The sequence below is a fragment of the Euleptes europaea genome, chromosome 2 (assembly GCF_029931775.1).
Source record: "Euleptes europaea isolate rEulEur1 chromosome 2, rEulEur1.hap1, whole genome shotgun sequence".
Lineage (NCBI taxonomy): Eukaryota > Metazoa > Chordata > Lepidosauria > Squamata > Sphaerodactylidae > Euleptes > Euleptes europaea.
Genome location: NC_079313.1, coordinates 78,140,369 through 78,163,411, shown reverse-complemented (window position 1 = coordinate 78,163,411; position 23,043 = coordinate 78,140,369). Strand labels below are relative to the sequence as shown.

At 41.7% G+C, this 23,043-nt stretch overlaps 1 protein-coding gene across 1 annotated transcript in view; it reads right to left on the bottom strand.

The window, feature by feature from the left end:
* The window catches only part of ERI3 (ERI1 exoribonuclease family member 3), a 265,545-nt gene extending 248,116 nt beyond the window's left edge, over positions 1-17,429 (bottom strand). Inside the window, exons 1-2 of the mRNA XM_056844793.1 lie at positions 17,364-17,429; positions 12,677-12,749 (exon numbers count right to left, since the gene is read on the bottom strand). Of these exons, the coding sequence (XP_056700771.1) occupies positions 12,677-12,749; positions 17,364-17,429 (139 nt within the window). The remainder of the gene's footprint in view (positions 1-12,676; positions 12,750-17,363) is intronic.
* Positions 17,430-23,043: the final 5,614 nt, after the last annotated feature.

Here is a 23,043-nt window from a genome sequence, read left to right as displayed (position 1 = left end):
GGATGCCTGCAATGCAGAAGTAAAGAACCTTAGACATCCCTTCCTTTGGTATGCACATTATTAATGCCTTCCTGCTGCAATGAAGGACAGGAAGCACCCTTTGAAGAACATTATGCAGAGTAGGAAAGACTTACACCAAAGGACAAAGACAGGAGGACCAGCCTCTGAAAATTAGGAGTTATTTACACAACAGATAGCAACTGCTTCTCTATAGCTGCTACTCCATCAGGTAAATAATGCACGCGCCAAAATGCCCACTTAATGAGGTAAATAATATGCCTTGAAGAACATTTAAAGCTCTATTTACCTGAGAGACCAGCAAAGGACTAGATTAGAAAATAATTGCAGATGAACAGGTCAAGTAAATACACATTTTACAACCTTACAGCAGAAGGATTTTTGGTTAGGAAGACAGTCACCCATTGTATGAGGAAAGGTTAAAGACTGGACCACTTTGCAAGCTGAGATTCTTACTGAATAAGCTGGTTCACAATGAGGTGAGTTAACACTGGGGGGGGGGGCACGAACAGCAGAAGAGAAGGATGTTGGCTCTATAAAGCAACAGATCAAGTCTCAGAAACTGGAAAGCCAAGCTACAAAAATAATAAGCAGCTGCCCTTCTAGCCTAACATTGTATTTATCCTAAAGGTTCCCTGCCATAACTACCATCTTGCCATCTAGCACATTTTATTGTCATTAATAAATGCATTACAGCCAAATAGAAGTTAGTAACAGTCACTTCCAACCCATCATGGAGTAACATGTATTTGAGAAAGATGCCTTTTAAATCTTCAAAGCTGCCAAGCTGTGTAGCTGTGGGGCTATCAGGCAGATGTAATGTTCTGGAGGAAAGCAGCTACTCCGTAATATTTTATTGTGGCAAAGACCTGACCTCACCAAGTATACAGAAAAGTACACAGAACAACAAGGTAAGGACACAGCTATTATAGCTAATATATCCAATAAATACATCCAAGTTTACCCATCCACATCCACTTAAAATCACTGTTTTGCCGATATGTTTTAATGTAGAAGCCGCTGCACTGAATCTTACACTGAAATTGTTATGGAGGCTAAGAGAATATCAACCCTTTCCCTGCTTCCAGCTAAACCAGATTAGCTGTAAAATTATGCTTATTTATTTAAAATGTTCATATCCCAGCTCTCCATATAAATATCAGCAAGACAGCAATACTTCTCTTACTGAAGTGGGAGTGAAGGTATTCCAAACCAGATTTAAGGCTTGTTCATACTGTCATGTTCCCTTGCATTCTTGAAGACAGAGAAAGCAAGTCTCCAGCACTGCTTACCCTGCTAGACCGACAACTAGCTCCCAATGTGACATATGATGTGGCTGCCCTTTCTAGGACTTGATTGGCTATTTTAATGTGTTTTACTGTGTGGTTTCATTATTCTGTTATTGCATTTGGTCCCACAAGTAGTCATGTAAAAAGATAAAATAAAGTGATGTAAGTCATAACAGAAACACACAGAAGAGAAACACATTGTGATCCCCTAAGCTCAGAGCCAGTTTTCTTGAAAAAGAGATGCTGGGGCTCAAAACTGGCCAGAGACCAATCCCCAGATAAGGTGCTACAGGATGCTTCTTTTGTTTATCCTCAGGCATAGCAGCTCACCTGACCAGGATAGCCGCAGGCTAGTCTGATCTCATCAGATCTCAGAAGCTAAGCAAGGCCTGCCCTGGTTAATATTTGGATGGGCAACATCCAATGAACCTGGGTACCCAAAGGTTGGGTGGAAAAGAACTCAATTAAACCATGAAATATATTTATTATAAAGTGCTCGTGCATATATTAAAAACAAGCCCATATGGCAACAAATACAAGGGTGATATCTAAAACCACATGCCAAACGCATTTCGGCCCCCAGGCCTTCATCAGTCATCTAGTAAAACATATTATGCACAGATACACATGAATCAACAGATAAAACAATCTTGTAACAGCCCAGGTATGCATTTAGAGATGAATTCCAAACGTAGTCTGTGGCTATATCAGATTGTTATTAAAATATGTTTAAAGTCTAAATATTTCTTTCTGGACCGGTCTGACCTTACATACAAAGTGTGCATAAGAGTATCAGCCAAATAGTTACATAGACATTTATTGCATTCCAGTTGTATTCACCAGTTAAATAATTCTCCCTGTGAATGTATTTCTTGCATGTCCAGGGCCAGATTATAACCTGCAACATAGCCCACTGTTCCAGCTCCGTATGGCTATGAAATGTGGCTGACATGTCCTGAAGCAGTTCTGCAGATTCAGTGGTGTCACATTGAAAACATACAACATTCAAACTAGCTACACCCAATAACTCAGGCAGTATCCACCCGGAGGGACGAGATATGAGATTTTCATAGACTATTATAGATTGTTGCATTTTGCTTGCAGCTTTGTCTGCTGTAATCATCAACTTTTTCTTACAAAATGTTAGAAAGCGAAACAAAAAATGGTGGGTTAGATTTCTTGTGGCAGTCTAGCAACCAAGCCAAGCTAATCAGATATCTGGGTCATTAGTGTATCAGAAAAGTGCTTCTGCTGCTCTGTTTACATGAAGGCAAATGTCCCTAATCAATGCCATATCCACATCTTATTTATGCATAGCTCAGAAAATGGAAAAAAAATGAACTGAGGACAACAGAAATACTACCTAATGAATAATCTTACCATACCGGGAGGGGGGGGGGTTAACAAAAGGAAAACATTTACAATTCAGAAAAACAGCCATGGGTTTTTTAAGGGTTCTGAACACGACATGACAATTTGGAAACTTTTATTGACTGTTTATAATACCAGATACAGAAAACTCAGCAAAATTAACTATGGATTGCTGGTCTTAGAATCATAGAGTTGGAAGGGTCCACCAGGGTCATCTAGTTCAATCCCCTGCACAATGCAGGAAATTCACAACTACCTCCCCCCACACCTCTAGTGACCCTTACTCAATGCCCAGATGGCCAAAAAAAACAAAAAAACAAACCAGGATCTCTGGCCAGTCTGGCCTGGAGCAAAATTGCTTCCTGTGCCTAAACTGGTGATCGGCACTACCCTGGGCATGCAAGAAAGGGCCATGAGAGCCAAACACAGATGCAAACTTCCCTGCACTCCCTCTCATGATCTGCCTAAGGTAATAAAATCAGCACTGCTGACAGATGGCCATTAGCCTCTGCTTAAAAACCTCCAGGAAAGGAGAGCCCACCACCTCCCGAGGAAGCCTGTTCCACTGAGGAACTGCTCTGTTAGAACGTTCTTCCTAATGTTTAGCCGGAAACTCTTGATTTAATTTCAACCCGTTGGTTCTGGTCCAACCTTCTGGGGCAACAGAAAACAACTCAGCACCATCCTCTATATGACAGTCCTTCAAATACTTGAAGATAGCTATCATATCCCCTCTGTCACCTCCTCTTCAGGCTAAACATACCCAGCTCTTTCAGCCTTTCCTCATAGGACTTGGTCTCCAGACCCCTCACCATCTTTGTTGCCCTCCTCTAAACACGTTCCATCTTGTCTACATCCTTCTTAAACTGTGGTGCCCCAAAGTGAACACAATACTCTAGGTGAGGTCTAACCAGAGCAAAGTAAAGCGATACTATCGCTTCACATGATTTGGACACTATATGTCTGGTCCCAGCCACTTCTGCCAGCAGAAAAAAAGGGGGTGATTTTCCCTTCTCCCACTGTATTGCCTCTTCATCCCCATGCTGTTCCTGGGCATCTGCCAAGCCCCGGGAGCACAGCAAGCTGCAGCAGGAAAGAAAGGCAAGAAAGTTCACTTCCGTAAGTGCTGCTCCACTTGCATTAGATATGATCCACCCCAAATTGTTTTAAATTTGTTGCATATAAAATTAAAAAGCTGCACAGCACTCAGACGACTTGTAGGATTCACAGACACTGGAAATATGGACAGCTAACAATGCTACACTGGTTTTTAAAAAGAGATTACACAAACCTGTGGAGAAATGGAAATACCAAAGACCATTAAAGTGAGATAATCAAGCTTCAGCTTTCTTATTGAGGGCATTACTTTGTGGCTGCTGGTGGCCAAGAACTACTCTACACCCCAAACACATCAGCAAGGCAAGATCAGCTGCTTCACATACAGAAGCTAATTTGCAGGGCTAAGCCCAGGTAAACTCTGGTTCAAATTAAGCACTAATATTGAGCTAGATTCAATAAGGTATCTCTTACACAGCATTACAGCTGCAATCCTGATAACCCTTTTTAAAGAATAAGGGCCATTAATTAAAATGGGATTTACTACTCAGTTGACATTCTTAGGATTGCTCCCTATGTTGCCATTATACAAGGCTTCAACTGAAGAGATACTGGCACCAAGACTGTCTTGAAGCTTGAACCAGCACATACCTGAAGTAAGGGAAACAGGAGGAATACCATGTGTGTTCATGTGTTTTTAAAGAAGGAAGAGAGAAAAAAACTTGCCACTTCAGGAAAGAGAGAAATCAAGACTCTCCAAGCCCCTTCCTCTACTGATGGCAGAAGAGAGACCCTGCCTGCCCGATGAGAAATGTATAATATCTGCCTTGTAGTTCCCTCCCAAAAAGAAAGAAAGGGGGGTGGAGTTGATAGGTATGCAACTAATTTTTGCAGAGACAAGCAAGCTTATGAATCTTAGGTTTATGGGATCTTGGTGCATAATACGAATATTTAAATTTTACAAGCAAGTGTAATTAAAACAAATCAAACCCATGCATCGACAAAATTGAGGCAGATAATTCCAATAGCTGGTGTTCAGCAAAAAACAGATAAATTCATAGAGCAGTCAGCTGAAGTGGTTTTGCTGGCATCATCCTGTAGTTAGTTGCTGTATGGTTTGTTTGTTTTTTGACAAAATCTATTTCCCCTGCATCCTTTATGCTCCAGTCACCATTAAGTAAGTGTTAAGTCAAATGGCAAGATATTTAGATCTTCACAATACAAACCAGTCCAAGAGCATCACCTCCATTTCTTCTTAGTGCAAGATCTTCCTTGTAGAGAGAGTGTAACCTAGACACATCAGCTTTGGACACAGCCCACAAAAGAAAAGAAAACACTGAGACTCACCTCGATTGCTAACCCAGTGTCACTTTCACTGCCCACTATGCAATTTCTAAGGTGTCACATCCGTCAAGCCAATAGGAACAAGTGGCTTCACTACCACCTCAAACAACTGGCCAATCTGTACGGCTACTAAGGTGCCACAAAAGGCTTTGCTGTGCTATCCCTCTAGACTACAGTATTTTGATCAACCCAAAATTTATATAAAGATTTGAGAGGAAGAGGGCAAGGAATGGAGGACTCGGATGTGAGATCATCACTCAAAAGCAGTGTCTTGCAACTACTGGAAGCGCCTCTCCAAGCACAGTGACACCAGCTCCTGCACTGTTCCCTGCTTATGGCAGGATCATGTCTGTTTCCATAGACTAACAGTCCTACAGTGGAAAATATTTATGCGTAAACAAGCCTCAACTCAGGGGGTGGGACTAGATTGTTTTCATTACTAAACAGCCCAGTTCATGCACATGAGCATCTTTCTTGTAGGGTATATATGAATAATGTGCTTATCATATTAATGTCCATTATAAGTATTTTTAAGGAAGGATGTAAACACAGCTATAAAATGAAGATAATTGGCATACCCGGCATGAGGAAGCATCATACCCTAATAGGGATGGATGGAGAGACACACATCAATGGCCAAGTATAACGAGGATGGCTGGAACAGGTCTTTGTTTACATTCTTTGTTCTACACTTCCACTGAAGAATCCAAACACTGACCATTTTCACAAAGAGATGCTGGGCTGCATGGACCACTGCTCTCATCTACAGTAGGAATGTACAATATGGAAGGGCAGACCACTCTACCTAACCATCTTTTTAATTTTTATTTTATTCTGTGTCTACCCTACCCTTTCCCAGTACAAGCCAGGCTCAGGGAAGGAAGACAGCCTTTTTATGGCTGAACACATCTGAAGGGGACCCACCAAAGAACTATTAAGTATAGTTCTGTTACTATACTTTACCATTTCTAAATTCACCTGTTCTAATACCCAACAAGACAGTATCTTTAGAGTACCCATAGCTCTTTTAATGTACTGGGAGCTCATTAATGGTCATTAGACCAGTTCAAGGTAGTGCAAACCATGGAGTTTGTAACTAGATAGACTATAATTAAATTTGTTTACAATTAAAATTGTTTAAGGGTAAGATTTCAGTAAGCAAACCCTGTGAGTGTACAAAATATTACGAAGATACTGCTTTGTCATCAGAACAAATGGCCACGCCTACACTCTCCAAAGAACTCCAGCATGTAAGGTTTATAATTTTAAAATTTTCTACTATATTGTACACACACCAGAGAAGAAAAGACCATTTGCGTACACATTTTTATTAGCACAAGCAACCAGAGATGTGAATGAGGTGCACTTGATTATCATTATATGATTGCTACAAAAATAACACCCTTATATAGGAACAACACAAAGCCTAGCCACATATTACCAAGGCAGAATGCAAAGCGGAATACGTCAGCCTGTATCATCTTCTCATGCCATACCAGTAACATCTACATGGAGGAATCGCATGTCAAGATGAATGACATGACTGCCTCCTACAGAAATGTCAGCCCACTCCTTGGGGATAAGCCATATTCTACTTATCCATGCAGTTCCCCCATCTAGACATTACTGAAGTGATGTTCAAAGACAACATCGAGAAGCACCTCCTATACTACTGTGGGAACATACAGATCTATAAAAAAGGCAACGAGAAAAGAAAGCCTCAGATTGGGGCCAAATTGTTTTGAAAAGTGTCCAGTGCATTTTGACAATCTCTTCTCAAGCACTCCTTTTAAGAACCAGAATTCTAAGAGATCCTGTTAGAATAGGAAACAGTCGAACTTTTTTGCTCTTGAAAGGACAGATGTGTACAGAGGTACAGAGGTAAATTTCATTTAACAAAGCAGCCATTTGAACTAACAATATTTTTAAAACATTAACATTCTCACAATCTACCTAGTTCACAGGCATATTCTTAGCTCTGCTACTGATTTGTCAAGAAAAATTAGTATGTTAAAATGTTCCATTGTCAGTGTTGCATGCAAACAATTAGCACTACTGCCGGCATTTTAAATACACATTATTGAGACAGTACTTCAACTCACAAAATCCTAAGTACACTTGTCTAAGCCCAATGACTTCAATGGATTTAGAAGGGTGTAACTCTTCACAGGCTGGCACAGTCAATGTCCCTGATCCAAAAAGGGGAGGAGGACACATAAATAAGGAAAAGGAAAGGACCTACACAATCATAATATACACACAGATTACCAAGAGGTTTTTAAAATAATAGATCATGATTTTTTATTTGTAATAAAAGAGGTTCCAGACTCTAGTCTTGACTACTGCTGTAGTCTTTTTTGGAAAGAGTGAACCACAATGGTCAAAGTATGGCATTTATTAAACATTTCACACACAAGAAATGTAGAGGTGACCCATTATAAAGCAATGCCTACTATAAAGAAGCCTCTCTATAGAACAGTGCAGCAATGTAGCTGTTCCACACAACAATTTAAGAGTTGGGGGGCGGAGTTGTTTTTTAAAGAACAGCCTAATATTCTGAACTTTTTGAAGCATATCTAAAGCCAAACATTTTTACCATTCTTCAGCGACCAATCCAGTTAACTATCTTTGGCACATGGATTATTTTAAAAGAACTTAATGAGCAAGATCTCACATGCCAGATTTACACACAAGCATGTTGAATCCCTAAAAAAAAAAAACTAAATGGGTTCTTGAAAAGAAAAATACTACAAAAACAGGAAAATGTTCCTTAGTGTAACTATTTTTAGAAACTCGACAGACATTATTTATCAGCTTAGCTTTTGCCATGTGCAACTTTCAGAACAGATCCTGAAGAACAAGCTAGTGGAGTTATTTAAGCATGTGCTCCAGGGAACCTCAAGAATCCTTAGAAACTGAACATGAGTTCCTCAAGTTGTTCCTTGCTGGACAAGTTCCTCACTGACAAGATCAGTAATGGTAGACAAAATTACTTGAAACATGTCTTACCTATTATCAACAATGTTTTATGAGTTGGGCACATTCAGGGGTATAGTCTCAATACTTGTGGGGGTGCAGTAAGGCTTTACAGGTTTAGCCGGAACCCTGAGTGAACCTAGTGTGTGACCTATAACATTATCCAAAATCCTCTGAACCATACAGGAGTTCTTCAGCAAACAAATAAATGTACAAGATGTGCCTTGACAGCAGAAATTATGAAACACCTTAGAATAATAGAAACATCTCACAAGGCTGGCAATGCTCAACGAGTTTCTGATATATCTAAAATTAAGAATAATGATGGAAGTGGGAAACAAGATTCTTATGACAAAACATACAGATTTATCTCTGTAAATTTAACTCAAAAGATTTAGATAGAGATATTATCTAAATAAGCCAAAACCTTCATATAAGTGGGATGCAGACCATAGGATGCATGGTTTTCACTACAGATCTAAATGTTTCCATCACAAGCAATTCCATTGTTAAAAGCCACCTACTCCATCCTCCTCCACAGTGACTTTCATAAATGTTAAATCCAAACCCATTCCACCAAAGCCTTGGCTTCATATTCAAATGACATTTCCTGAAAAGCCAGGAGATCAATTAACAAACTTCTTTATGTTGATCAGGAAAGTTACCACCCTCCAAAAAAGCTAATATAAAGACCTCTGACACATATCTAGAGAGCGCCATGGTGCAGAGTGGTAAGCTGCAGTACTGCAGTCAAAAGCTCTGCTCATGACCTGAGTTCGATCCCTACGGAAGTCGGTTTCAGGTAGCCGGCTCAAGGTTGACTCAGCCTTCCATCCTTCTGAGGTCGGTAAAATGAGTACCCAGTTTGCTGGGGGTAAAGTGTAGATGACTGGGGAAGGCAACGGCAAACCACCCCGTAAACATAGTCTGCCTAGTAAACGTCAGGATGTGACGTCACCCCATGGGTCAGTAATGACCGGGTGCTTGCACAGGGTCCTTTACCTTTAACACATATCTAGTTTGGCAAGCTAGGCATCATACTCACATTATACTGATAAATAATTTGAACTTTCCTAATCCTATAAATGGAAATATTGCCAATGTAGTGGGATAGGAGAACAACAAAGAAATGTGAGAAATATCACTTCTTGCATCTTATACCTACACAGGAAAAATAATCAGTTAATCTGATTCTATCCTGATTTTCAGGGTACATTTGGCTTAGACCAAGCAAGGTTTCTGTCTAAAAATTCAGGATGTGTTTTGAAATGGTGGAGGAGCACCCATGAAAAATCATGGGCAAACCAACGAATAAGGCAAATTAATCCCAGTAAGTAGAACATACAAACATAGGCATGCTATCTATCCAAGAGCATAATTTAGCCTCTTTAGCTTAGTTAATTAAAGAATACAATTCAGGATGCAAAATCTGTAAAACTTTTTCTACACATACAGAGTTACCTACTTAGTCTATACATAGGGGTTTTCAGGGTACGTTCAGTTTATACCAAGAAAGATTTTTGTCCAATCATTCAGCAGTGGGAGGATCTGAAAGAGGAACTGGGTATCCCTGCGAAAGTCAAGGGTAAAGTTTTCCTTGATAGATAATTTTATAATAGATAATGGCTAATAATTTTGCTTTAAAGCGGCAAATCTGAAACAAACCACTAAAGAGGATACACTGAAGTTGTCATTACTTGAGATGTCAAAAAGAAAGCATGAACATGTTGGCACTGCTGATCCTAATGAGTCCCCACCTCTGCCAGCAAGTTACCCATCAACCATTTGTACCATTAAATATGAAAGCTACATGCCAAAAAATTGGCTACATTTGCAGGACACAGTGTTTTGGCCAAGCAAAGGGGACACTATGATGATGAAAACAGTGTTTGTCATTGGCAAAGTATTCTAAAGTGTGCAAGAACGATTGCTCAAAAAGCTGGGAGATTGAGCATAAAGCTTCAAACTAGCTGACCTGCAAAATGAGGAATATCATTATCTAGTTCAAAATTAATCAAACTGTGTATGATGTTATGGCAGAATTGGTACAGTACTTGGAGGATGCACATATGCATTTCAGGAACTCACTAAAAAGGTCTCTATGCAAAACAGCAGCCTCCCAGCCTAACAGAGAAACCACCAATAGCACAGCATCTTCAACTTATCATGAACATCTTCTTCAGAATAGTTTAATGGCCCAATTTGTCTGTGCTGAGTCCAGGGACAAATTATGTGTCCTGATACCTTTTTTTCTGCCTGTATTCCCATCTCACGCTTGTGTTGATACACCAAGAGGAACAACCTTTGCAAGATATGCTACCTTAAAGGAAGCTGATACTCCACTGCATATATATTTGTCCTGCAAGTATTGCACTAATTCTCTATGTAACTTTTTTTGGTACTTGGCTTTTAACCCCACCACATCTGTTTTCAAGTGGTACATCATCCTGTCGTTGTATAAGGCTGTGAATAGTGGGTTCAGTGCCAGGAATCAATGATGATGCCAAGATGTTCTCTTCTTCCCCCTTATTAGAAAAGGGAGATCCCCCCCATCAGGATCATTCCAGGATGTTCTGGTCAATTTTGAACTAAATGGTAGCATACCTAATCTCACAGGTCAGCCAGTTTGCTTTTTTATACCTGACCTTACAGACTTTTGAGCATCATAATTTGTTTGCACTTTTCATGATACTTTCCCAATTGCTTCCCTAATAATTAAAGTGTACAGGTTCCATCATCCAAGAGATCTATACATCATATTTCCTTTGGCACAGCATTCTATTCTGTAAAGGTGGCCAAATTTTTGGCATGCAGCTTTCATTAAAAGGTACAAGAAACTGGTCTTTTTCTTCTTGACACCTTATACAAACAAACAAAAAATCTCAACAGTGGCAGTGGAGAGGACTCAGCAAAGTCAGAAGTGCCAATGATGTCTTTCTTTCTGACAGAATCATAGATGATGACAACTCAACTTCAATGTAATCTCTCTCAGTGGATTGTTCCAGATCTGCAAAATGCACAAAGCAAAATTAGCAGTCATTACCTATCATGAAATTAGCCACTAAGGGAAATAGTACCTGAAGCTTTCACAAAGATACCCAGCTCCTCTCTCAGAACCTCCCACTGCTGAATTTTTGGACAGAAACCTTCCTTGGTGTGAACTGGGAATACCCTAAAAGTACACATTTATATAGAAATTTTCCTGAATAAAAGTGGCTAGATTGTACTCTTGGATGAACAGAATGACCAAATTTGTATATTCCATTTGCCAGGACTGATAGATTGCCTATGATTTTACTTGGGGGTACTCACCTTGTTTCAAAACATACCCTTATCCCTGAATTTTTACAGACATTTCCCTGGGGCAAGCAGAATATACCCTGAAAGTTTGTTTAATCTGATCCAAAACCTGTATTGACATAACAATACATACACATTATTTTAACTATCTAGATTTCACTTGATCAATACTGGCCAGAGTGAAGGAATTGTGTATTTTAGACTCTATCACTATCATATTATCAAGCGGGTATCTTTGTTGCCTTGCCAAAAGATCCTTTTTTTGTTCCCCCACCACACTAGTGGAGTATACCATGGAAGCAAACACATATGAGATCCTAAGAACATTTCCTCAGAAGAAAATCCTGTTGAATTAAATGAATTGTACCCCAAGTGCCCAGCAGCAGCCTCCTCATCCATGCTTTTCCCAAGACACATATTTACCTTTTAAAAAATAGCCAGCTTCTACCTTTTAAAAAATAGCCAGCTTCTACCTATCTTAACAGGTACACATTTATACTCCCAAATAAACAAGTTCAAATATACAGTTGATATGTGGAGAGGTTTGAGTACACTGCAAGTGCCTTCCAATTCCAAGTTTTTCCTGAAATTACTGGAAACTTGCTCTGCTACGCATACCAACAACTCCGCACACCCTACACCTATACCACCTGCAATCCCTCCTGTTACCTGTCCACACTCCCCATTCGCTCTCTCAGGAAAGCTACACATACTTTCTGACTATCCTAGCAGCTATCCATAACCCACTTAAACCTTGCTTCAGTGTAATTTCTTAGAGTAGTTTTGACACAATCCCATGCCCAAAACAACATAGAGATCTTATGGCTGAGAGAATCCTGCAGCAAATGTTATCACCCGTGCTTGCCACTCCCTATCCGAATTCTCCCGGAAATATATATACACACATATGCCGGGCTAGTGCACGCCGTGCAAGACCAATGCACTTTGTCAAGTGGGCCTTACTGAGCTTTTCCATTCTGTCTCAAGGCATCCTTTACCAAACCCGCTCTCCCACTGCGCCTCGGGCGCGCCCTCCCTCACTGACTGGGATACTGGCGCCCTCACATCCCCAATCCGGCTCCGATCCCTGCAGCCCATCGCTCAAGGCCGAGCCCCATCCCCCCCCCCAATACATCCTGCACCGCGCCCCCAGCACTGGCCTTAGGCCCCAACCCCGCTTCAGGACGCCCATCCAGCATAACCCTCCCCTCCTCACACACCCGACACACCCCTCTTAGCAACCCCCCAACACCCCCGCCCCCCAGGACAGTCCCGGCCACCCCATCCCTCAGCACCACGAGTCCCCAACAGCAGCCACTCACCTTCGCGCCCCCTGACCCTCGAACTCACTGTAAGCGACAGCTGTACTGACCAATCAGCGCTGCAGCTCCCGCCCTAGTGGGCGGATTTCCTGGGTTTGGACATGCGTGTCGTAAACTCACCGCGCGGCATTCGCCGCTGTGGCATTATGGGAAACGTAGTTTTCCCTCCGGTGAGAAGGCGGGGATAGTTCTCCGTGGGAGCATATTAGAGTTCGTTTCCCCTCTCATGGAAGCGCAGGAGGGACGCACCGAAGGAATGCAGACTGATGTCATGGTCTAAAATTTTCCTATGAATAGCAAGTTTCATGTCAGCATGCGCCTTAATATTTGGAACTGGTTTTCCAAATAAATAAACTTCCAAATAAATTTGCTTTAGAATCCCAAGTAGGGCTAGGTGGGGACATTTCAATATCAAGTTAATTATAAAACTGTGGACCCGCTTGTTTGCCTACAGCCTCTTGATATCAATCATAACAATAAAAATCCTCTTTGGAAAAAAGTCCCACTAAACTCGGAGGAACTTAACTACATCTAAGAATTTTAAGACAGTTTTATAATTATTAAAAAGTTAGTTATCCCCACTGAAATCTAAAATAGTTTGCTTTGCATTTTCAGTTTTGATAAATTCATATTTTTGTTCCAAAAGCATTATACTTAAAATGTGATATAAAGATGTATATAAAAATAACTTAAAAGTCAGTGTCTGCTTAACCTAATGGTTTAGAACAAACATAAACAGAATCCAGATAAGCCTGATGCTGGTTGTCAATAGTGATGGTTTGAGTGATATTCTAATATCTCCTTTGAATGAGGTGTTCTGTTTTCTGCAGAATTTAAGAGTCTGGTTGTTCTGTTGGATGAAGACCCCCTGTTTGAGAACATCATAGGTGTAGTAGCAAAAAAGTGCTTTCTTTCACCTCCATCTCACATGGATGTAAAATGTATACCTGGCCAATCTAGGCACCCTGATCCACATTTAAGCAACCTCGAGGCTGGATTGTTGTATGCTCTACATAGGGCTGCCCTTGAAAAAAACCAAAAAACGTCAGTTAGTGCAAAATGCAGCTGCTTTCTTTGAGAAAGCAAACAAACATGTAGGTAACAGTAACGTGCGTAGGCATTATACGCTTGGACTTTCAAAAGGCTTTTGACAAGGTACCTCACCAAAGACTCATCAGTAGCTTAGCAATCATGGGATAAGAGGATGGGTCTTATGAATTAAAAATTGCTTAAACAACAGGAAGCAGAAAGTAGGAATAAATGGACTGCTCACAATAGAGGGAAGTAAGCAGTGGGGTCTCACAAGGGTCAATATTAGGGCGGGTGCTGATTACTTTGTTCATAAATGATCTGGAACTGGGGTGAGCAGTGTAATCAGCAATTTTTCAGATGACACAAAAATATTCAGGATGATAAAAACCAGGGCTGACTGTGAAGAGCTCCAAGACAATCTCCACAAATTGGGTGAGTGGGCAACAGTGTGGCAAGTTCAGTTCAGTAATGGGTAAGTGTAAGGCGATATACACTGGAGCAAAAAAATCACAACTTTAAGTGAATGCTAACGTGGTCTGAACTTGCTGGGTCTGAGAGGGAAAGAGACCTTGGGATCGTAGTGGATAGCTCAATTGAAATGTCAAGCCAGTATGCCACAACACAGAAAAAGGTTAACTGTGTGCTGGGTATTATTAGGAAAGGGACTGAAAATAAAACAGCCAAAATTGTAATGGCCTAGTATAGATTGGGGGTGCTGCCACATTTGGAATACTATGTGCAGTTCTGGTCGCCGTGTGGCTAAAAGGACATTGTAGAGCTGGAAAAGGTACAGAAGAGGGCAACCAAGAAGATTAAGGGGCTGGAGCACTTTCCTATATGAAAAGGCTGAAGAGTCTGGGATTTTTCAATTCAGAAAAGAGAAACCATGGGGGGGGGGGAGGAATGATAGAAGTTTATTAAATTATGCACATGGTAGAGAGAGTGGAAGGAGAGAATTTTTCTCCCTCTCTCATGCTAGAATTCCAGGGCATTCAATGAAGCTTATGAGCAGTAGGTTCAGGATGGACAAAAGGAAATATGTCTTTACACAATGAGTGACTAAAATGTGAAATTTGCTGCCAAGAGATGTTATCAAGGTAAAGAGCTCTGACTAAGCAGGATATTTTCTCTGTTCAGCTAACAACAGATGTTGGCAACCCCTATACACAGACCTTTGGTCCACTAAAGTCGTTCTGTCAAGCAGGACGTACTAAAACTAGGATCAGCGCTTGCACATAGACAATACCTGACTGCCCATAGAGAATGCATGCTTGCCCATTGGGAATAGTGGAGACCACGCCAGCCAGCGGGGAACCCTTAGACCACGCTGGCCAACGGGGAATGCATGAGGGAACACTTGCCAATAGGGAATAATTGGCAAGCGTGGTCTCACTGTTCCCTATTGGCGAGCGTGGTTTTGTTTGAAGCTCCTGTGGGGCCACTTTTGGAGGTAGAGTTCCCAAATTTTCAGGGTAGCTTGAAGGAACTCTCCTTGCATGAATCCCAAAGTTTGGTGAAGATTGGGTCAGGGGGTCCAATTTTATGGGGTCCCCATTCCCCATAGGAAAACATTTCAAAGTTCACACCAGAAGGCACCAAACTACCAGAAACCCCTCTCTCTAAATTCAACAACAAAGCAGTGTCCCCCCAACAATCAAATCACCCCCTCCTTTCAGGTGAAAGCCAGCAAGATCTGAAGCAGAGAAAACCCCAAAATGCAAACAATGCAACTTTGAAATAGCAAGCAGTGGAGAAATGAAAGCAGGGCCTCCCACCCAAAATAATCAAGTCACCTCCTCAAACTAGTAACCCCCCTCCCACCACCACCAACCGGCCAAGGCCTGCTGGCTTCTAGCAAAATTTAGAAAATAAGCCCAGAGTACAACACCATGTTTAAAAGGAAAAGAATGATATCTCAAACCCTTCAGTGTTTTCATCTCCAGGCAGGAAGGAATCCAACCCAAACAGCAGGTTGTAATCCAGCAGATGAGGCACTAGGATCCAGGATTGCAGAAGAAGAATCAGGCAGCAGAAGCTAAAGCCAAGGTATGCAACCAAACTCTTTCAAACAGCCTGGTCTAGAAACTAGACCTGCTTTTATAGACTTTGAGTAAGCACAGAAAAGTTTGAAAATAATGCCAGCCCAAAAACACCTTCTGTGATAGGTGAAAGAACACTGTTCTTCCTTACTAGGGTTCCTATTGGTCACTAAGAATTCCTGGCCCTCCTCCTCCTCCTCTCTAAATTGCCCTCTGTTGCAATCCAGGTAAATTACACCAGCTGGCTTTGCAGCAATACCATTGACCACATGGGAAGCTCCAGTGAGCTTTGCTATTGGCCACTCCAAGATGCCTGCTCCCTCCATTGGCTCATTGGCCCTTCCCCTGTGGCCAGCTGGTGCAATCTACCTGGATTGCAACAGAGGACAACCTAGAGAGGAGGGGCAGAAATTCTTAGTGGCCAATAGGAACCCAGGTAAGGAAGAACAGCGTTCTTTCACCAATCACAGAAGGTGTTTTTTGGCTGGCATTATTTTCAAACCTTTCTGTGCTTGGCAGAAGTCTAGAAAAGCCAGTCTGGTTCCCAAACCAGGCCATTCCTTACAGAGATTTGAGAGAGTGTGGTGGCAAAGCTTGGCTTTAGTTTTTGCTCCCTGATTCTCCCTCTGTGTCCTGGTGCCTCGTCCTGACCTGCTGAATTACAACCTGCTGCTTGGATTGGTTGCCTGCTGCCTGGAGAAGAAGGCATCAAAGGATTTGAGATATCATCATTTTCCTTTTAAGCAAGTTGTAGTATGTGGGGCTTATTTTCTGAATTTATCTAGAAGCCAACAGACCTTGGCCTGTTGGTTGGTGGGGGTTTAGTGGTGGGGTTGTTAGTTTGAGGGGGTTATTTTATTATTTTGGAGGGCCCTGCTTCCATTTCTCCAATGCTTGGTGGTTCTATTTGAATTTTGGGGGTTTCTCTGCCTCATTGCTGGCTTTCACCTGAAAGGAGGGGGTGATTTGATTGCTTGGGGAGAGGACCTGCTTTGTTGTTGTCATCATTCTCATTGTTGTCTTTAGAGAGAGGTTTTTTGTGGCAGTTTGGTGTTTTCTTATGTTCTCTGGTCTGCATAAGGTTTTCGTGGATTTATTGAGTCTAACGCACTCTCCTGGAAGGTTTGTTGTTCAGCCATTTTAGAGAGACTACTAGCTTTAATAAGGGCCTGTTAGGAACTTGATGGGTTACATTTCCCTCAGACTTAAACCATAGCTCTAGGGCTGCAGTTTCGTACCGATTAGGCTTTTGTTAGGCCTTAAAAAGGGATGTACTAAAACTAAGAACAGCTCTTGCCCATGCACAATACATGACTGCCCTTAGAGAACTAGGAACAGCGCTTGCCCATAGACAATACATGACTGCCCATAGAGAATGCATACTTGCCCATTGTAAATGGTGGAAACCACACGTGTCCATGGGGAATGAATGAGGACACCCGTGCCTGTGGGGAACGAATGAGGACACCCATGCCAACAGGGAGCAGACCGAGCACCCGCGCCAATACGGAACAATGAAATCACAGTTGCCAATATGGCAGGCGTGGTCTCCACTATTCTCAATGGGTAAGCATACATTTTAGTACGTCCCCTATCAGGCCTACTAATTAGCTCACTGGTTTCAGCTGGAACAAGGTGAGAGGGGGAACTTGCTCTTCCAGAAGACCCTTTGGAGACACCATAGTAATTGGTTGAAAGATGTCAGAAGATCAGTGACTACGTTTTCTATAAAATGTACTATATCATGCTAGGCCTTATTCTTTCCCCTCAAGCTATTCCCTTTCCCATCCTTTGTCTCATCATTTATGGATTATGCTGCTTGCTTTTGGGCTGAATTTGATAAAGCTTTCAGAAGTTAAGACCTGCACTGCACAAATCCTATTCAGTAATTATATTTAGGAAGATATCTTTGTTATTTTTGAGTGCTTGAACCCTTCACTGGAGCTAAATTGTTTTTGAAATATTTTTCTTTACTTTCTTTACAATAAAGCCTTTTTGCTTTATGGTGTGTTGCTGTGAGTCTAGTTGTCCAAACCCAGGCTGAGCTTGATTACATTATGAACAGAGAGGCTTGTTCCAGGGTCTCAGGTTCGAGACAGGGAAACAATTCTCTCAGTCCAAGAGGGGGTCAGCCTTGGCAGATGTAATGATGGCCACAGGCATACACAGCTTTAAAAGGGAATGATACAGATTCATGGAGGATCAGTCTATTAGTGGGTACCAGCCATATTGACTAAAGGGAACCTCCAGATTGCATGATTACGTCCTTAGCATAGTCTTATACTCTGGCTGTCACTCATTTGTTCCAAGTCTTGCCAGTGTATAGGCAAGTCTAGGAATGCATAAACAACAGCTGGCAATTGTAGGTGAGAACCACACAGAAAAGCTGACTTGCTCACATCATCAGTTAAACTTTCATAATGGAGTCTCCCATTTGTAAACTAATTAAAGCTTACATAATCAAAATATATTAATTAGACTTGTTGCTCCAACAGCTTTTTGTTCATATTTTCCAGAACTATGCCAGTTCAAGTGATACTTTGCTTAAGGCAGAATTTTACTTTGCTGCTTCTAATAGGAGAAGATCTGCATTCCTCCTCTAGGGTTTTCCCAGTTGCAGCGCCATTAATGAATGGAGTGAGGAGAACAGGCTGTGGTTAGGAAAATTGTACAGGGTGAGGCACATTGTACAGGGTGAGGCAACTCTGTGTGCTGTTTCAAACTGGCAGATATTAGTACTGACTTTCTGGCTACCTACTGCATTTGACTAATTCTAGTGCAATAGTTAGTGTTTCTTCAGGACACCATGGACTTACAGCTTGTAAACAGCTGAAGAGGAGCAGACAAGCAGCCTTCAATTACGTTGAGATAAGACAGGATAGGCATCCATATATTTGGCACTGCCATGGATTCCTACATATGTGTAGAAGACTGCAATTTCTTGTGGAATGTTGGGACCTCAATGTCATGTAAGACACAAGTCTTATAGGATCATGAAGTATCTTGCATGGTGCTGTCATAATGAAGTCAAGAGTTCTTACTAGAAGTTTCACAGGGTCTGGGTTCAGCTGTGGCCTATGTAAGACCTCTTGTATGGGGGGGGGGAAATCAAAGGCCAGAGAACAATGGAGAAACACACTTGGAGACAAGGGGGTCATGGAGCAACAAGGAATAATGGGGAGTCATGCATCCAGAAAAGTTATTAACAAGTCCTGCCAGGAAAAGGTAGCATCTTTGTTTCAGAGGAGATTGCTACCAATGCCTCAGAATGTCACTGTCAAAGGCCTCCTATCACCTAAGGTCTCTCCCAGCTAGAGTTAAACTCTGAGTACTGCAATAACCATGTGTCAGGCAGATGAATTACCCCATTTGGTTTCTAAAAACAGATTCAACATGCCAGTATAACTTCTTTTGCTGAAGATAAATATTTATTTATTATTATTTCCACTTGTTACCCCGCTCTCCCTGGCCATACTGTGGTGATGCCTCCAATATCCACAAGGAGTAATCTTGTATTATTTGGTAAAGACTGGGTCAGGGGGTCCGGAGTTATGGGGTCTGGGTCACCCCCATCCTCCTCCTTTGAAATGCATTGGCGAAGTGGCTGTGTTCAGAATCTTTAGTGTGATCTTTGCAATGTATCTTTGCAAAGTTTGCCCCGTGCCCCACCATTTTTGCTTGAGCAACAAATTCTCACTACTGTACACAAAGTTGAAACCCGAACCATTATATAGGTAACAGAAAGCTACAAAGGCTGAAGGAAGTAGAAAATAGCAGTGACCTGAACCAACCTGCCGCTATTGGTCCTTGCTTCCCAGCATAACCATTTAGAATCCTAGAATCATAGAGTTGGAAGGGGCCACCAGGGCCATCAAGTCCAACCCCCTGCATAATGCAGGAAATTCACAACTACCTCCCCCCTCCACACCCCTAGTGACCAGAAGATGGCCAAGATGCCCTCCCTCTCATCATCTGCCTAAGGTCACAGAATCAGCATTGCTGACAGATGGCCATCTAACCTCTTCTTAAAAACCTCCAGGGAAGGAGAGCTTACCACCTCCCGAGGAAGCCTGTTCCACTGAGGAACCACTCTAACTGTTAGAAAATTCTTATGTCTAGACGGAAACTCTTTTGATTTAATTTCAACCCGTTGATTCTGGTCCGACCTTCTTGAGCAACAGAAAACAAGTCGGCACCCTCCTCTATATGACAGCCCTTCAAGTACTTGAACATGGTTATCATATCCCCTCTTAGTCTTCTCCTCTTCAGGCTAAACATACCCAGCTCCTTCAACCTTTCCTCATAGGACTTGGTCTCCAGACCCCTCACCATCTTTGTTACCCTTCTCTGGACACGTTCCAGCTTGTCTACATCTTTCTTAAATTGTGGTGCCCAAAACTGAACACAGTACTCTAGTTGAGGTCTAACCAGAGCAGAGTAAAGCGATACCATCACTTCGCGTGATCTGTACACTATACTTCTGTTGATGCAGCCCAAGACTGCATCTGCCTTTTTAGTTACAGCATCACATTGCTGACTCATGTTCAGAGTTTGGTCTACTAAGACCCCAAGATCCTTTTCACACACACTACTGCTCAAACAAGTCTCCCCCTTCCTATAATTATGCATTTGATTTTTTCCTACCTAAATGCAGAACTTTACATTTGTCTTTGTTGAAGTGCATTTTATTCTAGCCCATTTCTCCAGCCTGTCAAGATCATCCTGCATCATTTAGTTGCAGTATGTGTGTTAAGTGCCTTTAAGTCGCTTACAACTTATGGCAACCCTATGAAATAATGGCCTCTGAAACATCCTATCGTTAACAGCCTTGCTCAGGTCTTGCAAACTGAGGGTTGTGGCTTCCTTTATGGAGTCAATCCATCTCATGTTGGGACTTATTCCTCCCTACTGCCTTCAACTTTTCCTAGCACTATTGTCTTTTCCAGGGTCTTCTCATAATGTGACCAAAGTAGGATAGCCTCTGTTGTTCATTTTAGCTTCTAGGGAGAGTTCAGGCTTTATGTGATTTAGAACCCACTTATTTGCCTTTTTGGTGGTCCAAGGTATCTGTAAAACTCTCCCCCAACACCACATTTCAAATGAATCAACTTTCTTCCTGTCAGCTTTCTTCATTGTCCAACTTTCACACCCATACATAGTAATGGGAAATATTATGGTATGAATTATCTTGATCTTGGTCACCAGGGACACATCTTTACACTTAAGGAAATTTTCTACCTTCTTCGTGACTGCTCTTCCCAATCTCAGTCTCCTTTTAATTTCTTGGTTTCAGTCTCCCTTTTGCTTGATGATGGAGCCACGGAATAGAAAATTTTGAACAATTTCCAACAGTAGCCTCTTGTCCAGAATACAAGTAGTTCATCAAAACACTCAGATGTTGTGGCATACCCATTTCTTTTAAAACCAACCATAGCTATTAATGATCCACATAGTCAAACACTTTGCTGTAATCTATGAAACACAAGCTGATTTTCTTCTAAAATTATGCTCTAGTAACCAATGTAAATTTGCTAGATGATCTCGAGTGCTTCTTCCTTTTCTGAATGCAGCTTGAACATCTGGAATTTCTCATTCCATATATGGTAATAGTCTTGTAAGATTTTGAGCAATGCTTTACTCACATGAGAAATTAATGTAATGGTCAGATAGTTGCTGCAGTTATACATACACAATGTGGGTATTGAATTAGCTATTACAGTATAAGAACCAGGAGCTGGAGTAAGGTTGCTAATTTCCATATTGGGGAAATTCCTGGAGATTTGGAGGTGGAGCCTTGGTGGGGAGGGTTTGGGGGGGAGGAACCTTAGGAGGATATAATGCCATACAGTCTGCTCTCTAAAGCAGCCATTTTCTCCAAGGCAATTGATCTCTATTGTCTGGATATCAGTTGTAATTCTGGGAGATCTCCAGGCCCTACCTGGAGGTTAGCAGCCCTATCCTGCAGATATATGGTTAGCTCCATGAGTAGGCCATTGAGCTACTATGTAGATGTGTGTCTTCATATGAGTTATTGGAAGTTATTAGTTTTAGATCCAAATAGTTAAAATTTATGGTAATTGGTTACAGCTGGATTTGAGCTGTTCAGAGTCATATGATTTTCAGTCCAGGTTGGACTTGTATTAACTTCTCAAAATACGTGTTGGGTTTTCATTGCGGCAGAACTCTTTCTCGGTGGATTCAGGCTGAGGGATGTAGGAGTCTACGCACAAGAGGTTTTTCTTAACTCTGCATTAGAGTAGTCAAGTCACGGAGCTTTCTAATTCTTTGTTTCCTAAACTTGCAGTGGTTGGTTGTAAAACTGAACAGGCTTGCTACAGAGATGTGTTTACATCAAATGCTTCAAATGCAATTAATTTGGTAAGTGTGCTGGAATGGAGGCCTCAAGACACAATTGCCTTCAGTGAGAAGGAGAGAGAAATGTATGAACAGGTTCTGGTGTGACTTTCTTGCTCACCATTTTTGGGGCAGAGCCTGAGGAGGGCAGGGTTTAGGGAGGGGAGGGACTTCAATACCATAGAGTCCAATTGCTAAAGCAGCCATTTTCTCCAGACGGACTGATCTGTATCTGCTGGAGATCAGTTGTAATAACAGGAGATCTCCAGCTAGTACCTGGTGGTTGGCAACCCTATGCAGAGGTGACAGCACAATGTAGCAGTGGACAATTATGCAAATATGTCCTTTATTTCAGGGATAGCCAACTAGTGTCATGTGGATTGGAACATGTACATATTCAGGACCCTGGTAGGCCTCCCTATTATTTTTATCAAGGTGAGGTTGCAAGGAAAATAAAATTGGCTTTCAACAGTTTTGATGATTTTATGTTCCCTTTCCGATCATTAAAATACTCGAGAGAGTTCACAAAGTTACACATGCAAAACAGAGAATAGTTCTTAACAAACAAAATCCTGACACCCAAATGAAAACAAATACCAATCCTACTCGGAGTCCCTCCAGAACAAATCACTCTTTAAAAGCCATCAGGTTGTAGCAAAGGAACTAATAAAGCTTCTAAGGATCAGAGGTCTACAATTTAAAGATGCCCACCAAGAAGACCTTGAAGCAAGTTCCTTCAGGGGTGGGAAACGTCCGGCCCACGGGCCATTTAAGGCCCGCAAAATCATTTGGCCTGGCCCTGCCAAGGCAAACATCTAGAGAGCAGCAAATCCAAGGCAAAACCTCCCATGCATAAACAGACGTTTCTCTGTAGCAATGGGAAAAGAGTCAAACAGCTTCCCTCAGGTTGCCTCATGGGCTCTCAGCCCACTTCCTTCTTAA